At 44.2% G+C, this 20416-nt stretch overlaps 1 protein-coding gene across 5 annotated transcripts in view; it reads left to right on the top strand.

Annotated features, from left to right (window-relative positions):
* Positions 1-19530, top strand: part of itga11a (integrin, alpha 11a) — a 35268-nt gene extending 15738 nt beyond the window's left edge. For all 5 annotated transcript variants that reach the window (XM_029846587.1, XM_011609965.2, XM_011609966.2 and 2 more), the window contains 28 exons: positions 1561-1667; positions 2104-2195; positions 2359-2473; positions 2600-2727; positions 2822-2970; positions 3049-3193; positions 3743-3908; positions 4419-4489; positions 5999-6143; positions 6876-7024; positions 8060-8203; positions 10595-10798; positions 10925-11055; positions 11143-11309; positions 12548-12687; positions 12801-12911; positions 12998-13083; positions 13174-13384; positions 13463-13561; positions 15493-15569; positions 15746-15829; positions 15942-16032; positions 16115-16228; positions 17188-17265; positions 17341-17451; positions 17544-17639; positions 18135-18248; positions 18557-19530. In XM_029846587.1, the coding sequence (XP_029702447.1) occupies positions 1586-1667; positions 2104-2195; positions 2359-2473; positions 2600-2727; positions 2822-2970; positions 3049-3193; positions 3743-3908; positions 4419-4489; positions 5999-6143; positions 6876-7024; positions 8060-8203; positions 10595-10798; positions 10925-11055; positions 11143-11309; positions 12548-12687; positions 12801-12911; positions 12998-13083; positions 13174-13384; positions 13463-13561; positions 15493-15569; positions 15746-15829; positions 15942-16032; positions 16115-16228; positions 17188-17265; positions 17341-17451; positions 17544-17639; positions 18135-18248; positions 18557-18634 (3378 nt within the window). In that variant the 5' untranslated portion in view covers positions 1561-1585 and the 3' untranslated portion in view covers positions 18635-19530. The remainder of the gene's footprint in view (positions 1-1560; positions 1668-2103; positions 2196-2358; positions 2474-2599; positions 2728-2821; positions 2971-3048; positions 3194-3742; positions 3909-4418; positions 4490-5998; positions 6144-6875; positions 7025-8059; positions 8204-10594; positions 10799-10924; positions 11056-11142; positions 11310-12547; positions 12688-12800; positions 12912-12997; positions 13084-13173; positions 13385-13462; positions 13562-15492; positions 15570-15745; positions 15830-15941; positions 16033-16114; positions 16229-17187; positions 17266-17340; positions 17452-17543; positions 17640-18134; positions 18249-18556) is intronic.
* Positions 19531-20416: the final 886 nt, after the last annotated feature.

Below are 20416 nucleotides of genomic sequence, written 5' to 3'. Positions count from 1 at the left end.
CTCTTGTGGTCATTATTCCTTCCTAAATTGTTAGACCGTACTAGAGTTGGGCAGAAACGTGATGATCTTGTATTTAAATCTGAAGGCATATGCTTGAATATGACAAAAAGAAAAGAGCTTACATATTGCTAAGTCTCCTCTTGGGTGTTTTGAGCAGGTTTAAATCTCTGGGGATCACCAGTCTGACCCAGAAATTCTTATGCTGAAGATCAGTCTTTCTTTATTTGTCAAACTGTGACCTAAAAGTCCAAGCAGAGGGCTGGTTATGGTCTGCTTTTTCTATTAACTGGTGTCAAATGACTTTCCTTTGGGGCACTACTGAACTAAGATCTTCTCATTTGCCCTCTTCAGTGTTTTTTTTTTAACTTCCACTGCACATTATTTCCTAGAAGGCATATTTATTCCTTATACAACCTTTTTAAGTTTCAATATCATTTTTTTTATTTTGCATAGTTCCCAAACTTGTGAACGGAATATGTTCCAAAATGTTGAATTCCAGGAACCTTCTCAGTATGGTAGTAGAATCTTTACTGATAAGGGGGAGAAAAAAAGGTAACATACAAGTGTATATACAGTATATGTTGTTGGACTTTGGGCTGTTGCCACTCCATTGCTGTGTTCACATATTTAAATAATAATAATTTACTGTTTGTTATTGGGTACACATTAGATAATAGACCAATAAAACCCAACAAGCTTAATCGCTATTAATGTCAGTTTCACTCATTTCTTTTATTAAGCACAAGCCTTCTGTGTCTTGTACTGCAGCTCCTGTAAAGGCTTCAAACAGGCCAATTTCAACTTACTGTGACAATGTGAAATATTTAAGTGAGGTTTATGAGACTCCAATGAACTGAAGTCAGAAACCTCCCAAACACAGGACCAGGATGTCCAGACCTCACAGTCCTGACTCAGGAACTCTAAATCCTAGAGCAGGCAGCAGATCCCTGGTAGAGCTTCACTGCATCTCTAGTCTGGTCTGAACAACAGTTCAGTGTCAACATTTAATTCTGCACGCTGCACTTAATATAATGTAATGAATTAGCAGCACAAGAGTGTGAACTCTGACCCCTGTTTACCACAGGTTACCAGGTTATTCATGATACTAAATTTTGAATTGATATGACAGTGGCACAGGTCTGATGTATTAGTCGCCGTCACAGCTGAAATGTTTAATCTGAAAAATCAAGTACCGGTATTTGAACGGTGGGAGAAAAGTGGAATCCCGGAGGAAATGCCAGCTCTCCAAAAACGGCCCCGGCTTGGAAAGCAGCGCACCGGCATGCAACTCAGATGCTGCAGATATGTTTTTTTCTGAGTATGGTTGCATGGAACCGTTTCCATTGCTTCTGGGTGTATTTAAATTGTTGAACAGTGAAATGAGCCTGGATGGATGGATGGAATTTAAAGGTTTAAAATTGTTTTTGGGCAAACCTCAGAAAGGCAGAATTTCCTCAAAAAAACAAACTCACTCTATTTTCCCAGAGCGCAACTAAAGAAAAGAACGTGCTCTGATATCTTTCAGGGATTAGAACCTTTTTCCTCTCTGACTTTTTGCAGGTTATTAGTGGGCGCTCCGTACGAAATGAACGGCCCGCACCAGACCGGCGATGTCTACAAGTGTTCGATTAACAGGCGCAACAACGGCTGCTCCAAGCTCAACTTGGGTAGAGTATCACAACACACCGCTCGGCCTACAACACACACAACACAATCTGGCGATCAAGACGCACACTTGTCAGTAAACACCATGGTCTCACATGTGGGGGACAGACCTGTGGGTACCATACCAGTCATTCCACATGTTCCTTTTGAATGGTTTATGTACATTTCCACGTGTGTGTTATACCACACATCTCACCACAGGCTTCTTCATAGGGAAGAATGTGTCGCGCCGGTTGGATTGACACATGAAGTTTTGTGGAGTGAACATTTGGAATTCAGGATGTAGCGTTGTAACTTCAGCTACCCACACAGCAATAACATACAAAGTCCCAGATGGTGGAACTTCTGTTAGAGTTCTGAAGAACAAGTTTATGTATTTGTGTTTATCGGAGCCAGTGAGGCCGGTGTCATCTCTGTAATATCCCTTTTTCCTTCAAGGAAGGATATCTCTGACCAACGTGTCAGAGCGAAAGGATAAGATGAGGCTGGGGATGACGTTGACGTCGAACCCTGTCGACAACAGCTTTGTGGTCAGTTATTCCTTCATAACATACAACATACAAAATCTGATGTAGCAGAGAAATTCTTTCACAATACATATTGATCCTTCTGTGTCTTCTCCTGCCGATGGTGAAACTATATCGTGATATGCTGAAGAGAGTTTTTGTCACACGTGCTGTGTTTGTTCTTCAGGCCTGTGGGCCGCTGTGGTCTTATGAGTGTGGCAGCTCTTACTACAGCACGGGAATATGCTCCAGGGTTAACGCCAGTTTCAAGTTTTCCAGAACCATCGCGCCTGCTTTTCAGAGTAAGCTTTATCTTTTATCTTTGAAAAAGATTTATGGAAAATGCGAAGTCACAGCAGGGCATTACTTTCTCATTTGGAAACATCTGTTGTCTCCATCGGTGCTTTTCATCTTTAAACAATTTACAGGATGTGAGACGTACATGGACATAGTGATAGTTCTGGATGGCTCAAACTCTATCTACCCCTGGTATGAAGTGCAAGCTTTCCTCATCAACATCCTTCAGAAGTTCTATATCGGACCAGGTCAAATTCAGGTGCGTTGTGGATGCTCTTTGTCTGTGATGTTTATGTTGAATTTTAGAGTGCTCCTGTAATTATTATGAAAGGTTTTGGTGGTTCCCCGGGCAGGTCGGAGTGCTTCAGTACGGTGAAAAGGTGGTCCATGAGTTCAAACTGAGTGACTACAAATCTGTTGAGGAAGTTGTGAAACGAGCACGCAGTATCAACCAGCGAGGCGGCGAGGAGACAAACACAGCCCTGGGCATCAACGTGGCGCGGTATGGATTGCCGCTACGCTCGTTCAACAGTCGTCCCTGTAAGTGGCCTTAGTGAATTCGTCTGCTGTGTTTTCACAGCTCTCAAGCTTTCAAACACGGAGGTCGCCGTGGTGCCAAAAAGGTGATGATAGTTATAACCGACGGGGAATCACACGACAGTGCAGATCTCCAGCAGGTCATCAAGGACTGCGAGAAAGATGGGATCACCCGTTACGCCATCGCTGTGAGTCTGCTGGGCCCATTATTTACCTCACAAATACGGAGTGAAGTGAAAGTCAGCCTGCACATAAAGCGCTCAGCGAGAGCTAAAGTAAATATGAATGCAATTTAAGGTGTAAACGATCCCCTTCAAACCACACAGCAGAAACTCTGCCACTTCTGGTACAGTTAATGCCACATTTGGTTCCAGCCAGAGGCTTAGACGCTCACGGATGTCTGAGCGAAAACTCTGACGTTTTTGGGTTGAAAATTGGCTGGAATGAACCGCATAGGATAGACGTTGGTGTTGAAAGTTAAATCTTTTTAAAACCTTGTCACATGAGGCTTTTCCACACTCAATCTTGATGCTGAGGTAAGCAAATCCCCACAGCTTTGCTTTTCCATTATCTGCTCATCTGGTCAGAGTTGCCACCTGGGGAAAGAGTGTTTCAACATCTTCCCAATAAATAAAATATATTGCCCAAATTCATGTTTGTGAGACCACAGAAATACGCCTTCGAGAAGAAGCTGCTTTTTGTATGTCAGGAGGAATCATTGCTTTTCACCTCGGCAGGTCCTGGGCTACTACAACCGCAGAGGAATCAACCCGGAGGCCTTCCTCAATGAAATCAAGTACATCGCCAGTGACCCAGATGACAAACACTTCTTCAACGTCACAGACGAGGCTGCGCTGAAGGATATTGTGGACGCGCTTGGAGAGCGCATCTTCAGTTTGGAAGGTTCGACAAAGAACTCGGCGCGAGAATTTAGCAGGAGATGGTGAAAATAAATGCTTACAGAAAGTGGCCCGGCTGGCTACAGTTTTCTTCCCTGCCTCTCTCATAAGACATCCCTTTTTCATCTTCGTGTGACCCTCACACATCTGTTGTGATGAACACAGCATTTTCAGAGCTCTACACACATTAGCATTCACGTGTCTTATACATAGGGACCCCAGTTTAAATTCAAACCAGTGATTTGATGAGTCAACCCAAAGACAGACTGGAGTGAGCAGCAACAGCTTTTAATAAAGCCACACATTGATGTCAGCCACCAACTGGTTATCAGATATGTTTAGGTTCTGGATTGTTAAAGATTTAACACTAGTTCCAAGAGGGACACTTAAATATGAACCATCCACATAGTTGCTATTCTAAGACTCTTCATATTTAAGTTGTGTTTGTGGCTGCCTGCTTGAATTTCTTTCCTGTTGCATGGGTTTTAAAACTGTGACCGGCTTGTTTACACAGGAACCAGCAAGAATGGGACAGCGTTTGGCCTCCAGATGTCTCAGGCGGGATTTTCTGCTCACAACGTGGAGGTGACGCTGACTTTTTCTACCACCTTGACTCTGACCAACTGTCAGCATGCAAAATGACACACATTGAGTCAATTTCAGGGTCATCATCATTCCTTCCCACAACCTGCCATTTATCAATTTATATTCCCCCGAGGTGACTCCTGTGTGGCCCCTAAAAGGTTTGACTGATTTAGGAGCCCTTAACAAAGAAGTCAGGCTTTTTTCCACTTCAGCCATGCAGTGATGGGTAACAAGACACTACTTGTTCCCAAGGGAAGAATATTAGTGAAAACCCGGCACAAGACAGAGGCAGTTCTGCTACAGAATGAGTTTTCTTCTGTTTGGGGTTTTTATTTTATCGTACTCGTGCCAGCATATGGTCCGACTTTTAATGTGGACTAACAGGATGAGATAGACATGATTTGCGTTGACTCTTTCAAAATGTCACTTATTCAAAGAAAATGGGCAATGATCATAAAAATCAATCAATTTATTGAAAACAGATGAAGCAGATCGGCAGCAATAAAGGAGCAGAGGGCTTTGTGGAGCGTGTCTGTGCAGAGTTAAAGGACTGCATATGTCAGACAGGCATCAAGCATGTGCTCACAATGGTTCCTCTCTTCTCTGTTTGTTTGTCAGTCTTTATCTAAACAAGGTGGACAGAGGATCTCGAAGCTGTGTGCTTGGAAATGAAGCCTGCAGTTCAGCTTGCAATTTTTCCAATGCACAACTCCCCCCACCCCACAATGCAGATCACTCTGCTGAGCTTTAATAACACATGCATGTCACCTGTATGGTTTGTGTGTTTATGTCGAGCCACGGCTTTAACGTCTTCCAGAGCCATTAAGTTACATTTGACTCAGATCACCTTCTGAGACGTGTGCATTTGCAGCAGAAACACAGTGTAGCTGTGGTTTTGAAGTTTGAACTGTTTGGGGAGGTTCATTCATTTGCCATGGAGACCATTTCGACCAAAACACTCAACCGCATTGGCATAACTCTGCTGTCAAAGGATGACGTAGTGCAGCAATAAACACACCAATTCCACCGTTCAGGAAGGAATCGCAAGCTTTCGAGCGTTTGGTCAATAACTGGAAAATATGCTGCTGGTATATTGTGCACAGCAACAAAAAAAACGGGGCTCATTATAAAGTGGAACCCTGCAATTACGGTGTCAGTGTGTGGGAAACCGTGGGAGGTAAAACATGCTTCCTCCATCCATCCCCAGGTCTGCAGCTGATTGAACTTTCTGATTTGTTGCTTTTGTTGGATAACGAGCTCAGAATGCAGAGCGATCGTGATTCTGAACAGATTTTATTTTTCACCCTGTGATTTGTGTTCTGCTGGCCCTTTTTTACATCTCAGGAGACAACTTTGAGCGGATACACGGTATTCATTAGTCATTTAGTACAGTTGTACTTAAATTGCAGTTGGTTACAGTTTCTTACATTTCACAACTGTGTCGTCAACAAACCCATTAATTACTGTCATGGACAAACGCTAGATCATCCTCTATTACCTCCCCTACAGGACGGCATTCTGGTGGGCGCCGTTGGGGCTTATGACTGGAACGGAGGCGTCCTAAAGGAAACACGACAGGGGAAAGTGGTTCCCCCCAAGTCTTCCTACTCACTGGAGTTCCCTGAGGAGCTGAAAAACCACGGCGCTTATTTAGGTGCGTGACAGCCGAAAGATATTTATGACTATCTTTAACTTTACTGTGATGTTTACAATGGGAGAAAAAAGGTTTTCTGTATGGTAACTAGGGCAACACTTGAGCACTTTTCCCACTCTTTCATCTCATTTTATACCCTCATGTTCTGTTAGAAGACCCAGTTAGCCTAGCTGCAGCCCCTCTCTATAAAATGTACCCATTGCTCCAGTGATCCACATCATATCCAACCACATCTCCCTCCACCACCACGCTGTTCTGCTTTTACCATCAGCGGTTTGTGTCGGAGCTTATACACCAGACTGCCAACTCAAGTCGTTTTAGCCTCAAAAGTAATGTGAGGTGGAAGCACAGTTTTGGACACGCAAGGAGAAATTTAAAGCTCCAGTGAAAAAAGAAGTGAAGATGAGAATTTAAGGTGGAAAAAATACACAGGGATCAAGTGGAATATTTGGTGGTAAAAGGTGAAATGCAAGACGCAGAGGAAGAAAGACGAGAAACCAGCACATCCAGCACAGGGAGATGCAACTGCTACATTTACAGTTTTTCCCCAGTGTGAACTGGAGCGGGAGCGGATCACTCCGTCCTACCCAGTGGAAAAGTGTGGACTGATTCAAAACAGTAAAGAAAATTAAGCAATTTCATTAATACATCGCTCTAAAGTCGCACTGGTGTGTGTGTGTGTGTGTGTGTGTGTGTGTTTGTGTGTGTGTGTGTGGGTGTGTGTGTTACCAGGTTATACTGTAACGTCTGTGGTGTCAGCTCGAAACGGACGGCTAATTGTAGCTGGAGCACCTCGATTTAACCACACCGGTAAAGTCATCATCTTCACCCTGAAGAACTCGGGCGAGCTGACCATCCTGCACTCTCTGAAAGGGCAGCAGGTGTGTATCGCACACCTCCTCACCTGATACGTGTTTAGGACAGCACTAACCTCTCTTTGGGGAGGTGGATGATCTCTCCGGAGCGTCAGGGCGGCCTGTGTGTCTTCCCTGATGTGATGAAGCGTGATGCCACTAGCAGTTGTGACTTGATCTGCAGTGATATTGGACTTGTGAATTCTGGGATCCAAAGTTTATAATGAACATAGAGTTTCCTCTCAGTTCTTATTATTTACCTCATTTTGTTGCTACATAGATTCAAACTAAATTATTAGTTTGAGTGAACATTTTACTTCAATTCCTTTTTTTAAAACACAGCCATGGTATAGCCGTTGTTAAGTTGGGGTGTTTTTTTAGACAAGATAAAGCCATAATTTATTCGGCCTGCTCAGGATAAAGGCACAGATGGCCGACGGTGATGATCTTTTGTTCTGACACGGTTCAAACTGGTTCTTATGGTGATTATTTCGGTGGTTTCTAATCCGTGTAAATGGGCTGTGCTTCTCAGTCCAGATCTCATTGTTAATAAGTTTTAAAGAGGTTGTTTTAATGATTCCATTGGGTCCGTTAATGATGGTTTATAATTTGTGACTCTTCCCAGGCTTCAATTGTGACGTGATCCTGAACAGCTGACTTTGTACCTTGTCAGCAAGATCCCATCCAGAACACCAGATGTTTTCTTTTTTTGTTCCGGGACGTTTTGTTGTGATGTTGTGAGAATATTGCTTTGAATGGGCAGATGTTTCCAATCCTAAAACCAATAGTTGGTGTTCCTCCATTCTTTTGTCTGGGCTTCTTTCTCTCTCTCTAATAGTCTGTGCATTTCTACAAGCATCAGGACTCCGACCACGCTCTGAAACAACACAGGCCTCCATTTGCTTACAATAAAGTTCAAAAGGAACTTCACCAGTAAATCACCCAACCTAAACAAACAGTGGAGAAAAGCAAGAATTTCAGTCTATAGGATCACTTAAATCACTGCTCCTTCTTAAATAGTTCTGATGAGTTGACTCTTTTTAACATCTGTGCAACCTTCAGATTGGCTCCTACTACGGCAGCGAAATTGCGCCTGTGGATATCGATGGAGACGGGATAACTGACAACCTTCTGGTGGCAGCACCGATGTTCTTCAGTGGAGGACTGGAGAAGGGAAAGGTCTACATCTACAGACTGACTGAGCTGGTGAGCAGAACCTGTAAAAACAAACAGAGAGAAAGACATATATAAGGATTCCCAGCAGCCCGCTGCTTTAAATTGGGTCAACACCTGTTGGAACTCCAGACATTTACAATGATTTTGAACACACCTCGCAAGAAGTGTCCAGTTAACAAAGGCCAACCTTGCTGGATTCCAGCTCCACATGCGGCATGCAGGCGTTTGACAGATGACCTCATGTAGGATAATTTAAAGATCAAATGGGAACAGTTGCCATGCCGGTGTGTAAACTTTTACTAGACCTGTTGAGTGAACCGCACGGAAAATAATTTTGCCACTTTACCAGAAAACCTCAGGTGAGACATTTTTAAATAGAAGTCTATCTTTCTCATTAGAATAATGATTGTCTTCCTCTGTATTAATATTTGTGGATTGCCTTAAGTCATTGCCTCACTAGATTTGGCAGGGTAAAGCGACAGTAATTTAAAGTTCACGTGTCACATGACTTTTGGGGGGGAGACTGAGCTATTCAGTGTCTCCTAGCTTGTTGTTGTTGCCCCTTTTTTCATTCACTCACCAGACACCAGACAACGTTGGCATCCAGCTAGTGTAAACTAGCTAGAGCAAAGACAGCATCACGTAGACTTACATGAATGATCTTTTTAGTGTTTGGAATGTTTGATGTGCATTCAGTGATCTTTAAAAGCACCTTTAATCCTGCAGCAATAAACAGCTTGTGACAAAGGCTTCATTTCATCATTCAGGATATCCTTTGTTTAAATAATTAGCATTTGCTACTCATTGCATCACCATATGCCAGCAATGCCCTCTCTAATTGTGGATGGAGTTGGGAATAGAATCGTGGATAACAGGATAATTGCTGAGAAGCTGATCGTGCGCGACTAGCTTTATGTGCATGACTAATATCCAGGGTTAATACAGTGATACTCAAGTTGCCTCGTGCCTGCCAACATGTCAAAAATGATCATTGACTTCTTACACATAAAGTTTTAGCTTCCTTCTGGGCCGTTGCAGACGGCTTCTGACCCTCCACCGCCCCCCTCACTGAAGCATGTGTTTCAAATTTAAATAGGAGCGAACGCGTCCTCCCACCCAGTTTTTCAAGCAGTCTCACACGTTGTCACATATGCACACCTCAGGTAGCAGAGGAATAAAAACTGCCTTCCTAAACTAACTCCCTGGCTATTTATTCAACTGAAAAAACAAGTGATCTAATGTTTTTGTCTACCGGACTTTAGCTTATATGATGTGCTGGGATGCCAAGTGGAGCAATGACATGCGTGACTGCTGCTGGATGGAGGCATTTGGGCTCATTTTGCCAGAATACTTTCTTTGAAAAAAGTTTCCAGTCAGTTAGTGGCTTTCAAAGACCTGGATGTTTTCCATCTGACTTTACCCTCACTAAAATAGACCTTCAAATAAATATATTCTTTTATGACCCCAGAGGTAAAATTCCTCACTTTTCCTTGCCAGATGTTACAGGCTGTTCAAAGAGGCAGAAGTGAATGATCATTTGGAAAACGCGGAAGCTGTCAAAAAGAAAAGACTAAAAACAAGCCTGTTTTATCTCTTGTCTTATCCTCGGAAAAATAAATGACAGGATTAGTTGCCTTAAGTCGGATTTTGTGGATAACTGAAACAATAGCTCCAGTTAGATGGGGAGCAACATTCCCTCTTTTGGTTTTTATGCCGTGTCAGCTGACCAGGTCAGCTCTCAAGCTTCAAAATCAGAAGCTGCCAGTTTCTATCCTGAAAAAACGACGTACACTAGGAAACGCACACCTGATTCCAGCTGCTTCAGTTATGTCTGGAAGTGATGCTTGGTTTCATTATTAACTTGTGAAGGAATCCGTTTGTCAGATCAGCTCCAACTCTGACGTGCTGTATAATCTTCAGCCACTGCAAGAGTTCATACTAAACACTCATCGCTGCTGAGCTGCTTGGTGGTTCCTCATATTTGAGGGACCCAAGCTAAGGAATATTCCCCAAACGCAGCAGCCAGAGGTGTACAGCTGCTGTCACTACAGTGGAATGTAGGATGTCGTGGACTGGAGCGAGTGATACGCCGAATAAAATCAGCCGTTGAGTACACTGTCTAAATGAAATACAGGACATTTTTAGTGATGAGGGAACCGTTTTAGAGAACGCTTGATCTGGGGTTCAAGGTGGTTTTAGTTAACAGTTTGTGGGAGAACAAAGCGGTCTGCAGATAAAGATTGACGACGAGTCTCCACGAGAACTGCACTTTTGTGCCGGTGATGTCATCTGGACCCACATGTCGTGTCCGGTCCGCACGGCGCTCTGATATTTAAGAGGACTCATCTGAGCATGTTATGGTTTAGATTACATTGCCTCTCCTCTAATATGGTGAGTGAAGTGTTTTCTCCCTTTTCACAGAACCGCTTCATCCTTGAAGGTGCGCTGGAAATCCATAACGGCGGCCAGAACGCTCGCTTTGGCTCAGCACTGGCTCCCGTGCCTGATGTGAACGGCGATGGCTTCAATGACCTGGTGGTGGGAGCTCCGCTGGAAGACGACCACAAAGGAGCCATTTATGTTTTCTTCAGTCAGCAGAGCAGAATACTGCGTAAATACAAACAGGTGTGTCAAATGCAGTGAAAAGACAGGGTCAGCATCTGTTTGCTGCTGAATCTCATGATTTGCTCCTACAGTTATATCCTAGTTTTCCTCATTCATTCTTAGTCTCTTCTTCCGCTCGCTCCTCAGAGAATAGCGGCTGCAGATTTGGCTCCAGGCCTGCAGTACTTCGGACGCAGCATCCACGGGACGATGGACATGAACAATGACGGATCAGTGGACCTGGCAGTAGGTTCCCTCGGCGCTGTTGTTCTTCTTTGGTTGGTATTTTATCCAGAAAGAAAAAAAAAAACAAAACACTCCTATGGGCACAAGAAAAGTCATTGAGTAACGCTTTAACCTCGCAGGTCACGGAGTGTCATCAGGATATACACCACCGTCAGGTTTGAGCCCAGTAAGATCAACATCTTTGTGAAGGACTGTCAGAGAGGTGGCAAAGACGTGACCTGCATGTCAGCCATCGTGTGTCTCAACGTGACAGCCAGGACAGCCATTCCTCCTGCTCAGGAAATCGGTGAGCCAGTAAAAATAATCCACTGTTGTTGAAGCACTGCAGAAGAGTTTACTTGTTCCTGCACTTGCCTCGGCTAAGGAGGTGGACACCCACCGTTTAGACATTTTGACACAGAAAACTCCCTTTGATGCACATTCTGTGGAATTCATGGATCAGAGAACTTATTTTCCTTTAAAACTGACCATTTCATTGAGGACAAAAGGGAGCTTTCACAGCCTGGTGCACTGTCAACCCACTGGACAGCCTCAAACCTGTAACTGACCAGCTTGAAGATTTAAATCTTGTTTAAATATGGTTGTTCAGGGATGCAGGGCTTTGGGACGAACGATGACACCACTCGGCTATTCTTGTCAGTTACACAGGGAAACTGACAGTTGTTTGCAACAGTGCTGCGGTGTGATGGCTCATCACCAACGGTAACCACCTGTTTGAGGGTAAAGCTGTCCGAGTGTTGCCCTCTTGACATATATAACTATTAAAAACTATTAGATGTGCCAGAACAGAGTAAACACGGGATGTAGGGGACGTTCATGTCCTCCATAAGTTGTTGCCACTAGCAACTACCACACTGGGTTTTCATCTCATTGTGTGTGGTGAGTAATGCTTGGCAGATGTCTTTGTTGCAGTCAAGTGAATCTTAAGGTAAATATTGTTCTCCAACATGACCGAATTGTGTCTTTAAAATGATGCTTGTGGAAGTTGATACAAAGTAATGATGACAAATGTTGCACCAAAGCCAAGTAGGTCATAATAACCAGAAACTGGAACCAAGAATGAATTATGGTGGCCTTTTTCTTTTGTTTTGTCATTTGTGAAATAAATAACAACTCCATTTACACATTTGTCGTTAACAATCCACAGGCAGCGATGATGACCCCAAGCACACTGTACACTAGTTCAGCCATAACCAACTGTTCCTCATGCCATGAAAACGCGTCTGTGTGGCTTGGAAGCTGCTCACTATTGAGGCTTTGGATTCTGGCATAGATTTGTCGCACATTCATCATGTGATCAGTGTTGAGCAAACATCACATTGCACTGGAGTGATGTCACTTGCCAGAGTCTTCTGTAGTCCATTAGTCTGCAGCAGAAGTTGCATCAACTAAATAATTTACCCTCATTGAAGAAAAAGGGGATGCTTGAAATTGAAGGGCTGGTGACACAGATTTCATCCATTGTAACTGTAATATTGCTGCTGTTTCTATCCATATTGTCCTTTATTTCCCATCACCCATCAGGGATCAAATATAATGTGTCCATTGCGGAAAGACGCTTTAATCCTCGGGCAGTCCTGGACAACCCCGCCAAGCTGCAGCCTCAGAACTTGACCCTGCTTCCTGGAGTAGAGACCTGCAAGCACATCTACTTCCATGTCATGGTGAGGCAATAAAGGTGTTATTTAAATATGATTTAATAGGTTGTCACATATTTTCCCTTTTGCATTTGTCTAAATGAGGACTATTTGAGTCATGCATGTATTGTTTTGATCAGGAGACCACAGACTATGCACGGCCCATCGTGTTCGTTGTACAAGTGGGGCTCCAAGGCTCCGACCATGGACCGGTTCTAGATGACAGTTGGCCCACTGTAATGAGGACGGAGGTGAGAGAGATGAGAGAGCACGAAAATCACATCAAAGGATGAATTTTCAGTTTCTCCTTCCTAAAAATGCATTGGTCTTTGGCCAGCTGCCTTTCTGGAATGGCTGTGACGAGGACGAGCGCTGCATGCCTGACCTGGCACTGCAGAGCACGACCGACCTGATGACCCGGAAGTAGGGTCACGCTTTTTTCTGCAAGCACACGCGTGTGTCTTTTATGACAGCTATAGTGTCTAACCCTCAGTCCCTTTCCCCGTCTCCCAGACAGTTTTGTGCACAGCCCGTGCACTCTCATGGTGTATTCTGCCGCCATCAAAGTGAAGGAAGGTCTGAGGGTTTGTGGCGGATCATAGAGGGAAACAGGAGGAGGATGGTTGTGGATGTGCGGTTGGAGAACAAAGGCGAGAACGCCTACAGCGCTCGACTTAATATCACCTACACCCCGAACCTCCGCTTCTCAAGCCTCATAGTCAAAGTAAGCTGTTTACCAAGCTTCTAAATCAGTAAAAGAAGTCCCATCGGCACTAAAATCCAAAATATTATTCTCATACAGGACACCTCAGACATCAAAATCGACTGTTACGCCGAGATCAAACCGAGGAATGAGAAGATCTGCAATGTCAGCGCTCCATTTATGCGGGCCAAAAGTCAGGTGAGACAGTTTTAATGTCACAAAAAGTGACTTGAATGTTTGTAGGTTTTCAGGTTATAGGGGAGTTTTCCTCGTTCTTTCCGTCTTGGAGCAGGAGGACATATGTTATCAGGACAGACCAGCTGGGGAACAGCTGTAAAACCTGATCTCTAAAGCCATAAAACTTCAATGAAAACAGAATCATGATAATAAACTAGATGGATAAAATGATTTTATTTGAAAGCAATGCATGGTGCAGGAGGAGGGGACGACATGCAGGGCGAGTGGCCAGTACGTCACTGTTGGGGATTTTATTTGATCCAGAAAGGATTCCCAGACTGTCATTTTTTTGAGCACCTCTCCTGCATGAAATAGTGCAGCGCTGATGAGTTCCATTCTCTGAAATCTATTCATTTACGGAATAGTCTCTGGCCTGGCGAACCACACATGACATTAAATAAATTACCCTAATGAAAACTGACTGAGGCACACAAACATGTAAAGAATATGAACAATGGACTTTGCAGATGATTCAAATTCAACATCTTTCCAGCGATCCCTGAAAAAATGTCCTGCTGAGTGAGTGTTGCTATGGTCCAGCTGTTGAGGAGGAAATGATGGATTTTAGAACTGATGCTGAAAACCACAAGTAAAACTCCAGACTGCTGATGTGTGTGGATACAGTTTCCTCCAGTGGCCCGGGAGTAGCTAACCTCCAGGTCTTTAATTTAACAAAAAAAAAAAAAAAAGGTTTTAAAATAGTTGCAAACCTCGTGTGATTTTGACCAACAAAGCTTCTTAGTCACCTCCGTCCAGAGGAGCAGCGAATATGGGGCAGCAGCAACAAACAAACCTTTCCTTCATTGAAAAACAACTTTTTATATAATTTATGTAGCATATTCCTAGATTTATACCTATTGTCGTGTTACTAGACTTAATTATTATCAACATGCACAGCAGAGAAAACAGAACCAGAGTTCTGCTTTCTTCCTCCATCTTTGACCTTTGTGGCTCCACTTTAACCTGCTGCAGCTAAATGAACGATATCAACAGGTTCTATTTTCTCATCTGTTACTTATTCTCACGTTTCAGTCCTGCAGCCTGAGTCTTTCTTTGGGCCAGTAATGTCAGTGAAATTTACAACCCCCCCGCTCTCCCCTGGGGCAGCTTCGTTTTAACGGAGGGTGATGCTTGAATTAGCTTTGATAGGGATGACACTGATGGTACATCGCAGCAAAAATCAAAGCCAGTTTCACTGAAGGCAGATTTAATACAAGCCAGCGTTGTCTGAGCAGACATCCGTCCCACTTTCTTTACTGGTACTTGAGGGATGAAGTCATAAAGGTCATTAAAAGACCTAATCTCTTGACCGCGTCATTACCATAACAAGCATAGCGCAACAAGCATCCCCCTGGCAACATAAATATTGTTCTCTCTTTCTCTGAGAGCTGTAGCGAGAGGGCTCTGATCACCCTTTTGAAAGTTCTGAATGCTTTGTACCCGGTCATTTAGCTTCAGCCACAGGGCTGATGTTTTCTGGTGCAGCGTTGCTTCCAAATCTGACCAAAAGCTCCATTCAGCTGAAGGAAAGCAACCACCAATGAAGTGCGGCCGCTCTCTGCTATTGTCTCAATTTTTCCAGTATTCTTTGACCTAAATTATGCCGCAAGCTTTCCTTGCCGCTGCAACAAAGCGCCTCCACGGGCGGAGGGCTAAATTCATGTTAAATTCATTCAATAGCATGTTCAACTATTTTGGCACAGGGACGACCTGTGAAACCGCGGACGTTCTTTCCTTCCAAACCCCAGTACCACTCAAAGGTACCCGTCTGTCAGTGCGTCCCACAGACTCGCCTCCATATTCAGCTGTTGGCGACGTTGCTTATAAACCTCTTTTTTAACGGTGCTTATTATTAATGATTGCACATGTGATGGCAAGCCTTCTCTTCCCAGGTGTCATTTCGTCTGGAGTTTGAGTTCAGTCCCACCGTGGTTCTGGATCACGTCAGAGTTGTCCTGGAGGCGAACAGGTGTGCCCTCTTGTCCTTTCCGCTTTACATGGAAACTGGTCTGTTTGTGACCGCTACTAATTGACAAAACAAGACATCCAAAAATCACCGGGCCAACGAGTTGAACCTGACAAATAGTCAGTATTTACGCTGCCGTGACATCATTTTTGTAAATATTTGTCTCCTTCTCTCAACAGTGACGGCGAAGAGACGAACGCCGCGGACAATTCCGAGGAAATCTATTACTCCTTAAATTATGAAGCAGATCTGCTCTTCACGAGGTTTGCCAATTTCACAGGAACCCCAAAAACCCTGCATCTTGAGAAAAACCAAATGATGAAATTTGGATTTAATCTGGGGGAGAATAAGTGACAGGTTCTTTTCCTTCCAAAGGGAATCGCATCCGTCTCGGTATGACATCAAGTCTGAGCTGGCTTTGGAGGAGCCTGGAGTGATCGGTCCTCCCTTCAATCTCACATTCCAGGTGAGGAGATGTGCTCACCATTCCCTTGTAATTAGTTCAACGGTGTAAAAACAGGAGTAATTCACTTCCTCTTGTCTCTCAGATTCAAAACCTGGGTTACTTTCCAGTCAGAGATCTGCAGCTGAACATCGAAATCCCAGAAATGTCCAAAAATGGAAACCGCTTGCTTCAGATATCAGACTTTTATATTGACAAGGTGAGTCCAGAGTCTCTGAAGTGTTGAATTTATAATTATGTAGTATGCAGCCAGAAATGTTCTGACTGACTGTAAGCAATGGGCAATGTTTGCCAGCCGCACAAGGTCAGGCCCTGAAGAAAAGGTCAAGGGGTTTGTTAAGATATGAAAGTGTGGAGTGTTGCTTTTGGGTTTGTCCCATCGTGTCTGATGGCCCACTATAAACAAAGGTAGACCTTGTTCACAGCAGCCATGGAATCACAGAAAATACAGGCACAATGAACAAGATGTCCCAATATTCCCTTTTATTCTGTGAGGGAGAAACAGTGACCGCTCCATTGTTACCCTGGTGAACACCAAATCCCTAAACTGTTGCTAAATGGGAAACTGACCACTATTCCATAAATATTTCACTCTCCTCACTCTAATGCTGCAACACCTGAGTTTTGGTGTATAATCTGGTTCACAGTGTTTTCAGTAAAGGCAGCAAACTCAAGACTCAACCTCATGCACTACTGTACCTGCTGTCGCTCCACCAGCTGGTTCCAAATCCAGTTTGCAGACTGGATTTTTCTATTTCCAAAAAAAACCCCAACTATTTTTATGTGTCAGCTTTAAATGCAGGTTGAAACTAGGCAGGATGATGCTTCTAAGATGCGGATACATTTAGTGTTGGGCTACCAGACTCATCCCTGTGTTTTAATGAAGAGCAGAGAGGCTTATTTGGGGGTTTTTGGTTTTTTTTTTTGCTGGGCGGGTTGAGTGAAACTCGGCCAAATCTGGCAGAAGCTTCCACTCAGTGGGGTTGCTGAGTGAGCGCTGCTGCCCCTGCGAGCGCTTGATTAGCTTAGACTTTATTTTTAAAATTGCCAGTTTATTATAGTCAGAATATAAGGAATGTTGGCTGCAGGATCGTCATGCTTGATCCTGATTAGGAATTAACAACTGTGCAACATGCTAACCTGCGTGTCTCACTTCAGCGGGATGGTACAGGCTGTTTACCACCTCAGCATGCGGCTCCGAGCAGGATGGCGACCGATGAGCTGTCCCACGTCTCGGTAAAGTACAAACCACGTCAACGTACGTCTGGATGGGTCTCCTCCCCGTGGCTGATGTCTGCTTCCTCCGCACAGAATCAGGTCGACACGCTGAATCTCCCCTTTCAGTGTCGCGTCAATGTTGCCTCCCGCAGAGACGTTGCAGTGAGGATCAGCGGCGTGATGCGGATAGACAACTTGCACGCGGTGAGCATAAACCCCCAACACAGGAATTCGGCTGTCGGCGTTTCAGTTTCTGGGGGCTTCAGAACTTTGTTTTGTTGTTTATTACCCTTCAGCTCCAATTTCGGATCTTCCAACTGGTGGCCAGTGCATCAGTGGAGCTCTCCTCCTCCAGCCCCATGTTTTTACCCGAGGAGAGACCCGTCAGACATGTGAGTCAACAACAGCTAATCCTCTTTCCAGATGTCCCTTCACCTCATGGCTCATTTGTCTCGCTGCTGTTCCTTTGAATACGTCCTGATTAGCTTGATAGCGTAATTTCACAAATCCTAACATCTGATTGCCAGCGGTTTCCACGTCACTGCGTGGGGCTGAGGGACCGAAAGGACCTGCAGCCCATCCTGTAAAACTCACGACTGTTGCGCTAATCTATGCTGCCATCTGTTGGCCAGTTTTGAAGCTGACGAGATTTCAGAGTTCCTTTCTGAAAACAGTTGAGCCGGGAAAAGAGTCAAGTATGGAGCCATTTCTGCTCTAGAATCATAAGTCACAGCAACATGGCCGTGTTCACCTCCAAGTCCTTTATTCAGTGTGACTCTCACAGTTGCTTCTGTCCTCATTTTCCCCCTCATCTCACAATAACCGTGTTTTAACCACATCGCACTTGACGTACTCTTCAAGATAATGAAGTCTTGTTTCATCCACAGATCATTTTGGAAATCAGAAAAGAAGGAGATCAGAGAGTTCCTACCTGGATCATCATTGGCAGCACCCTGGGAGGACTCTTACTGTTGGCCCTGCTCATTCTCGCTCTTTGGAAGGTGAGATAGCAGAATGAAAACCGGGGAATCATAGTTATTTGCTATCTATCATCATATCGGTTCTGAGTGAGCAATACAATTCAAATGTCCTGAAAATCCCCTTTAGAGGTCTGGCAGGCTGCTCTGAGCAGTCCTGTATTGCGAGGCTTTGCTGCCACCTAGTGTCAGAGAGAAAATCAATAAAACACAAGATATTCTCGTGAAGATAAACTTCACTAGACTTCATAACCAGGGGAGACATTTTTTTCAGCCATTCATATTTTGTAAACGTCTGTCCTTCACTTCTGTCTGTCTGTCCTTCCTCCCAGCTCGGCTTCTTCCAGAGGCAGAAGCGGAGAGACGAGGACGAGCCGGCGGCCAACGGGAAAGTGTCGGAAGAGCGGTAACGCAGGCTGAGGGCCCCCGGCAGATTCCCCTCACCACAGGGGACCCAACACTCAGGGACTGACCCATCTCCCTCCTGCTGCCCAACACCGCCGTGGCCCCGCGGGGACGCCCCCCACTCCACCGACCCGACCACTGAAGCAGACCCTGTTCAGTGCACTGGATCCGTCCCACCCCACGACCCCTGACCCTCCCTCCAAGAGTCGGCACTGTCACACTCACACAGCATTCCTGCACTGGTGCAACATGAAGGCCCTCTCTGTGGTCTCTGAGATCTCATTTTCAGGAACAGATGAGCTCTGATCCAACTATTTAGGGCTGCGCACTGCCCGCGAGGCTGCGTGCTCGCCGTATTTATTTAACTCTAATGCTAAATTTCTAAATATATGAACAACCTCAGGGGTGACGTCCCCCCGATGCTGCCACAAATGTACAGTCGGTATCGAATTCGATGTTTAAGCCATTTTATCTGCATATTCATAATTTATAAAAAGTGAGCTAAATTCAAGTCCAATGAAGATTCCTGGAGTTTAACTTAAGTTTCTTGTCCTTGCTCCTTTAACGTTTCCAGCCTGAAAAGTACCTTTAAATGTTTGATGCACTTTTACTTTGTACAAAATTAACTTGAATTTTGTAAATAGGCAAGTAGCTTTTATACCCTTTATATTAGATTTACTTCTGTCTTTTTACCTTTTTTTTTGTGATATTTCTTTGTAACTTAATTGAGACTGTTGTGAGTTTTTTTTTCTATTTTATTTTTTATCAAAGCAGAAGGATTAAAAACACAACATGTAGTTAATATTCTCATAGATTCAGATCCTCCAGACTTGAGTGTCAGTCTGTCCTCCCTGCTCAGGTGTGTCCAGCTGTCACCTAAAAATAAAAGTCCTACCTGATACCTGAAGAGTCCCACAAGTTTCAAATGCACAAACAGGACTTTAATGTCTGTGGAGGGATGAGAGGGATCTGTTAAAGAGAGTTTAACCATCATTGCTGAGCAGACACACTCGACTTCATCCTGACAGTTCGGGAAACTTTAATGGAAATAAGAAGAGCTGATGGCCACAGTCTTTGTCTGGAACACTGAGTTTATTTTCCAATTTTAAGGTTCAAGATTCTTTATTATTTGTCACGTATGAATGTACACCCACAGTCAAATGTATTACAACAGAGCAACAGAGCAAGAACTTGAGCAATAACATACAAAATACAAGAAAATAAAAATAGACAAACTTACAGTAGAAGAATATACATGTAATATACATATTCATTTGAAATTGTGGTAATATAGATTTATGTGAGTGTATGTATGGAGGAGTGAGAATGGTGTGTGAATGAAGGGTGTCAGTAAGGGGGGGGGGGGGGGCTCTTCCTCTCTAGTTTTGGCCATGAAAGAATCGTTTGGGAGATGGCAACCAGTTGAAGGGTTTATCAAAGTGCTAAATGTCCTTTATGATGAGGCCAACTGGTTCCAGTTCAGTCGCAACATACCGGCGACTCCAAAATGTCCTGGAACCTCTTCTATGACGAGCGAAAGTTTTTTTTTGGGGGGGGGTTGCCGTACAAATGACGTTTGCCCTAGTGCTCCTGCAGAGGAACAGAAGGAGTTGCTCAGTAAGACAAATAGACCCTGTGGCCTGACAGAAAGAAAAAAAAGGTTCGGGAAAAGAAATCCAGTTTTCCTCTTTTCTGCGCGCATGAGTGAACATCAGAGATGCTCCAGAACTGCCTCTGCTGTCACTGGGGGGGGGGGGGGGGGGGGGGGTGAGAGACACGAACTTCAT

The sequence above is a fragment of the Takifugu rubripes genome, chromosome 13, assembly GCF_901000725.2.
Source record: "Takifugu rubripes chromosome 13, fTakRub1.2, whole genome shotgun sequence".
NCBI lineage: Eukaryota > Metazoa > Chordata > Actinopteri > Tetraodontiformes > Tetraodontidae > Takifugu > Takifugu rubripes.
The sequence above is the reverse complement of the archived record's forward strand: the minus strand, read 5'-3'. Positions and strand labels throughout refer to the sequence as shown.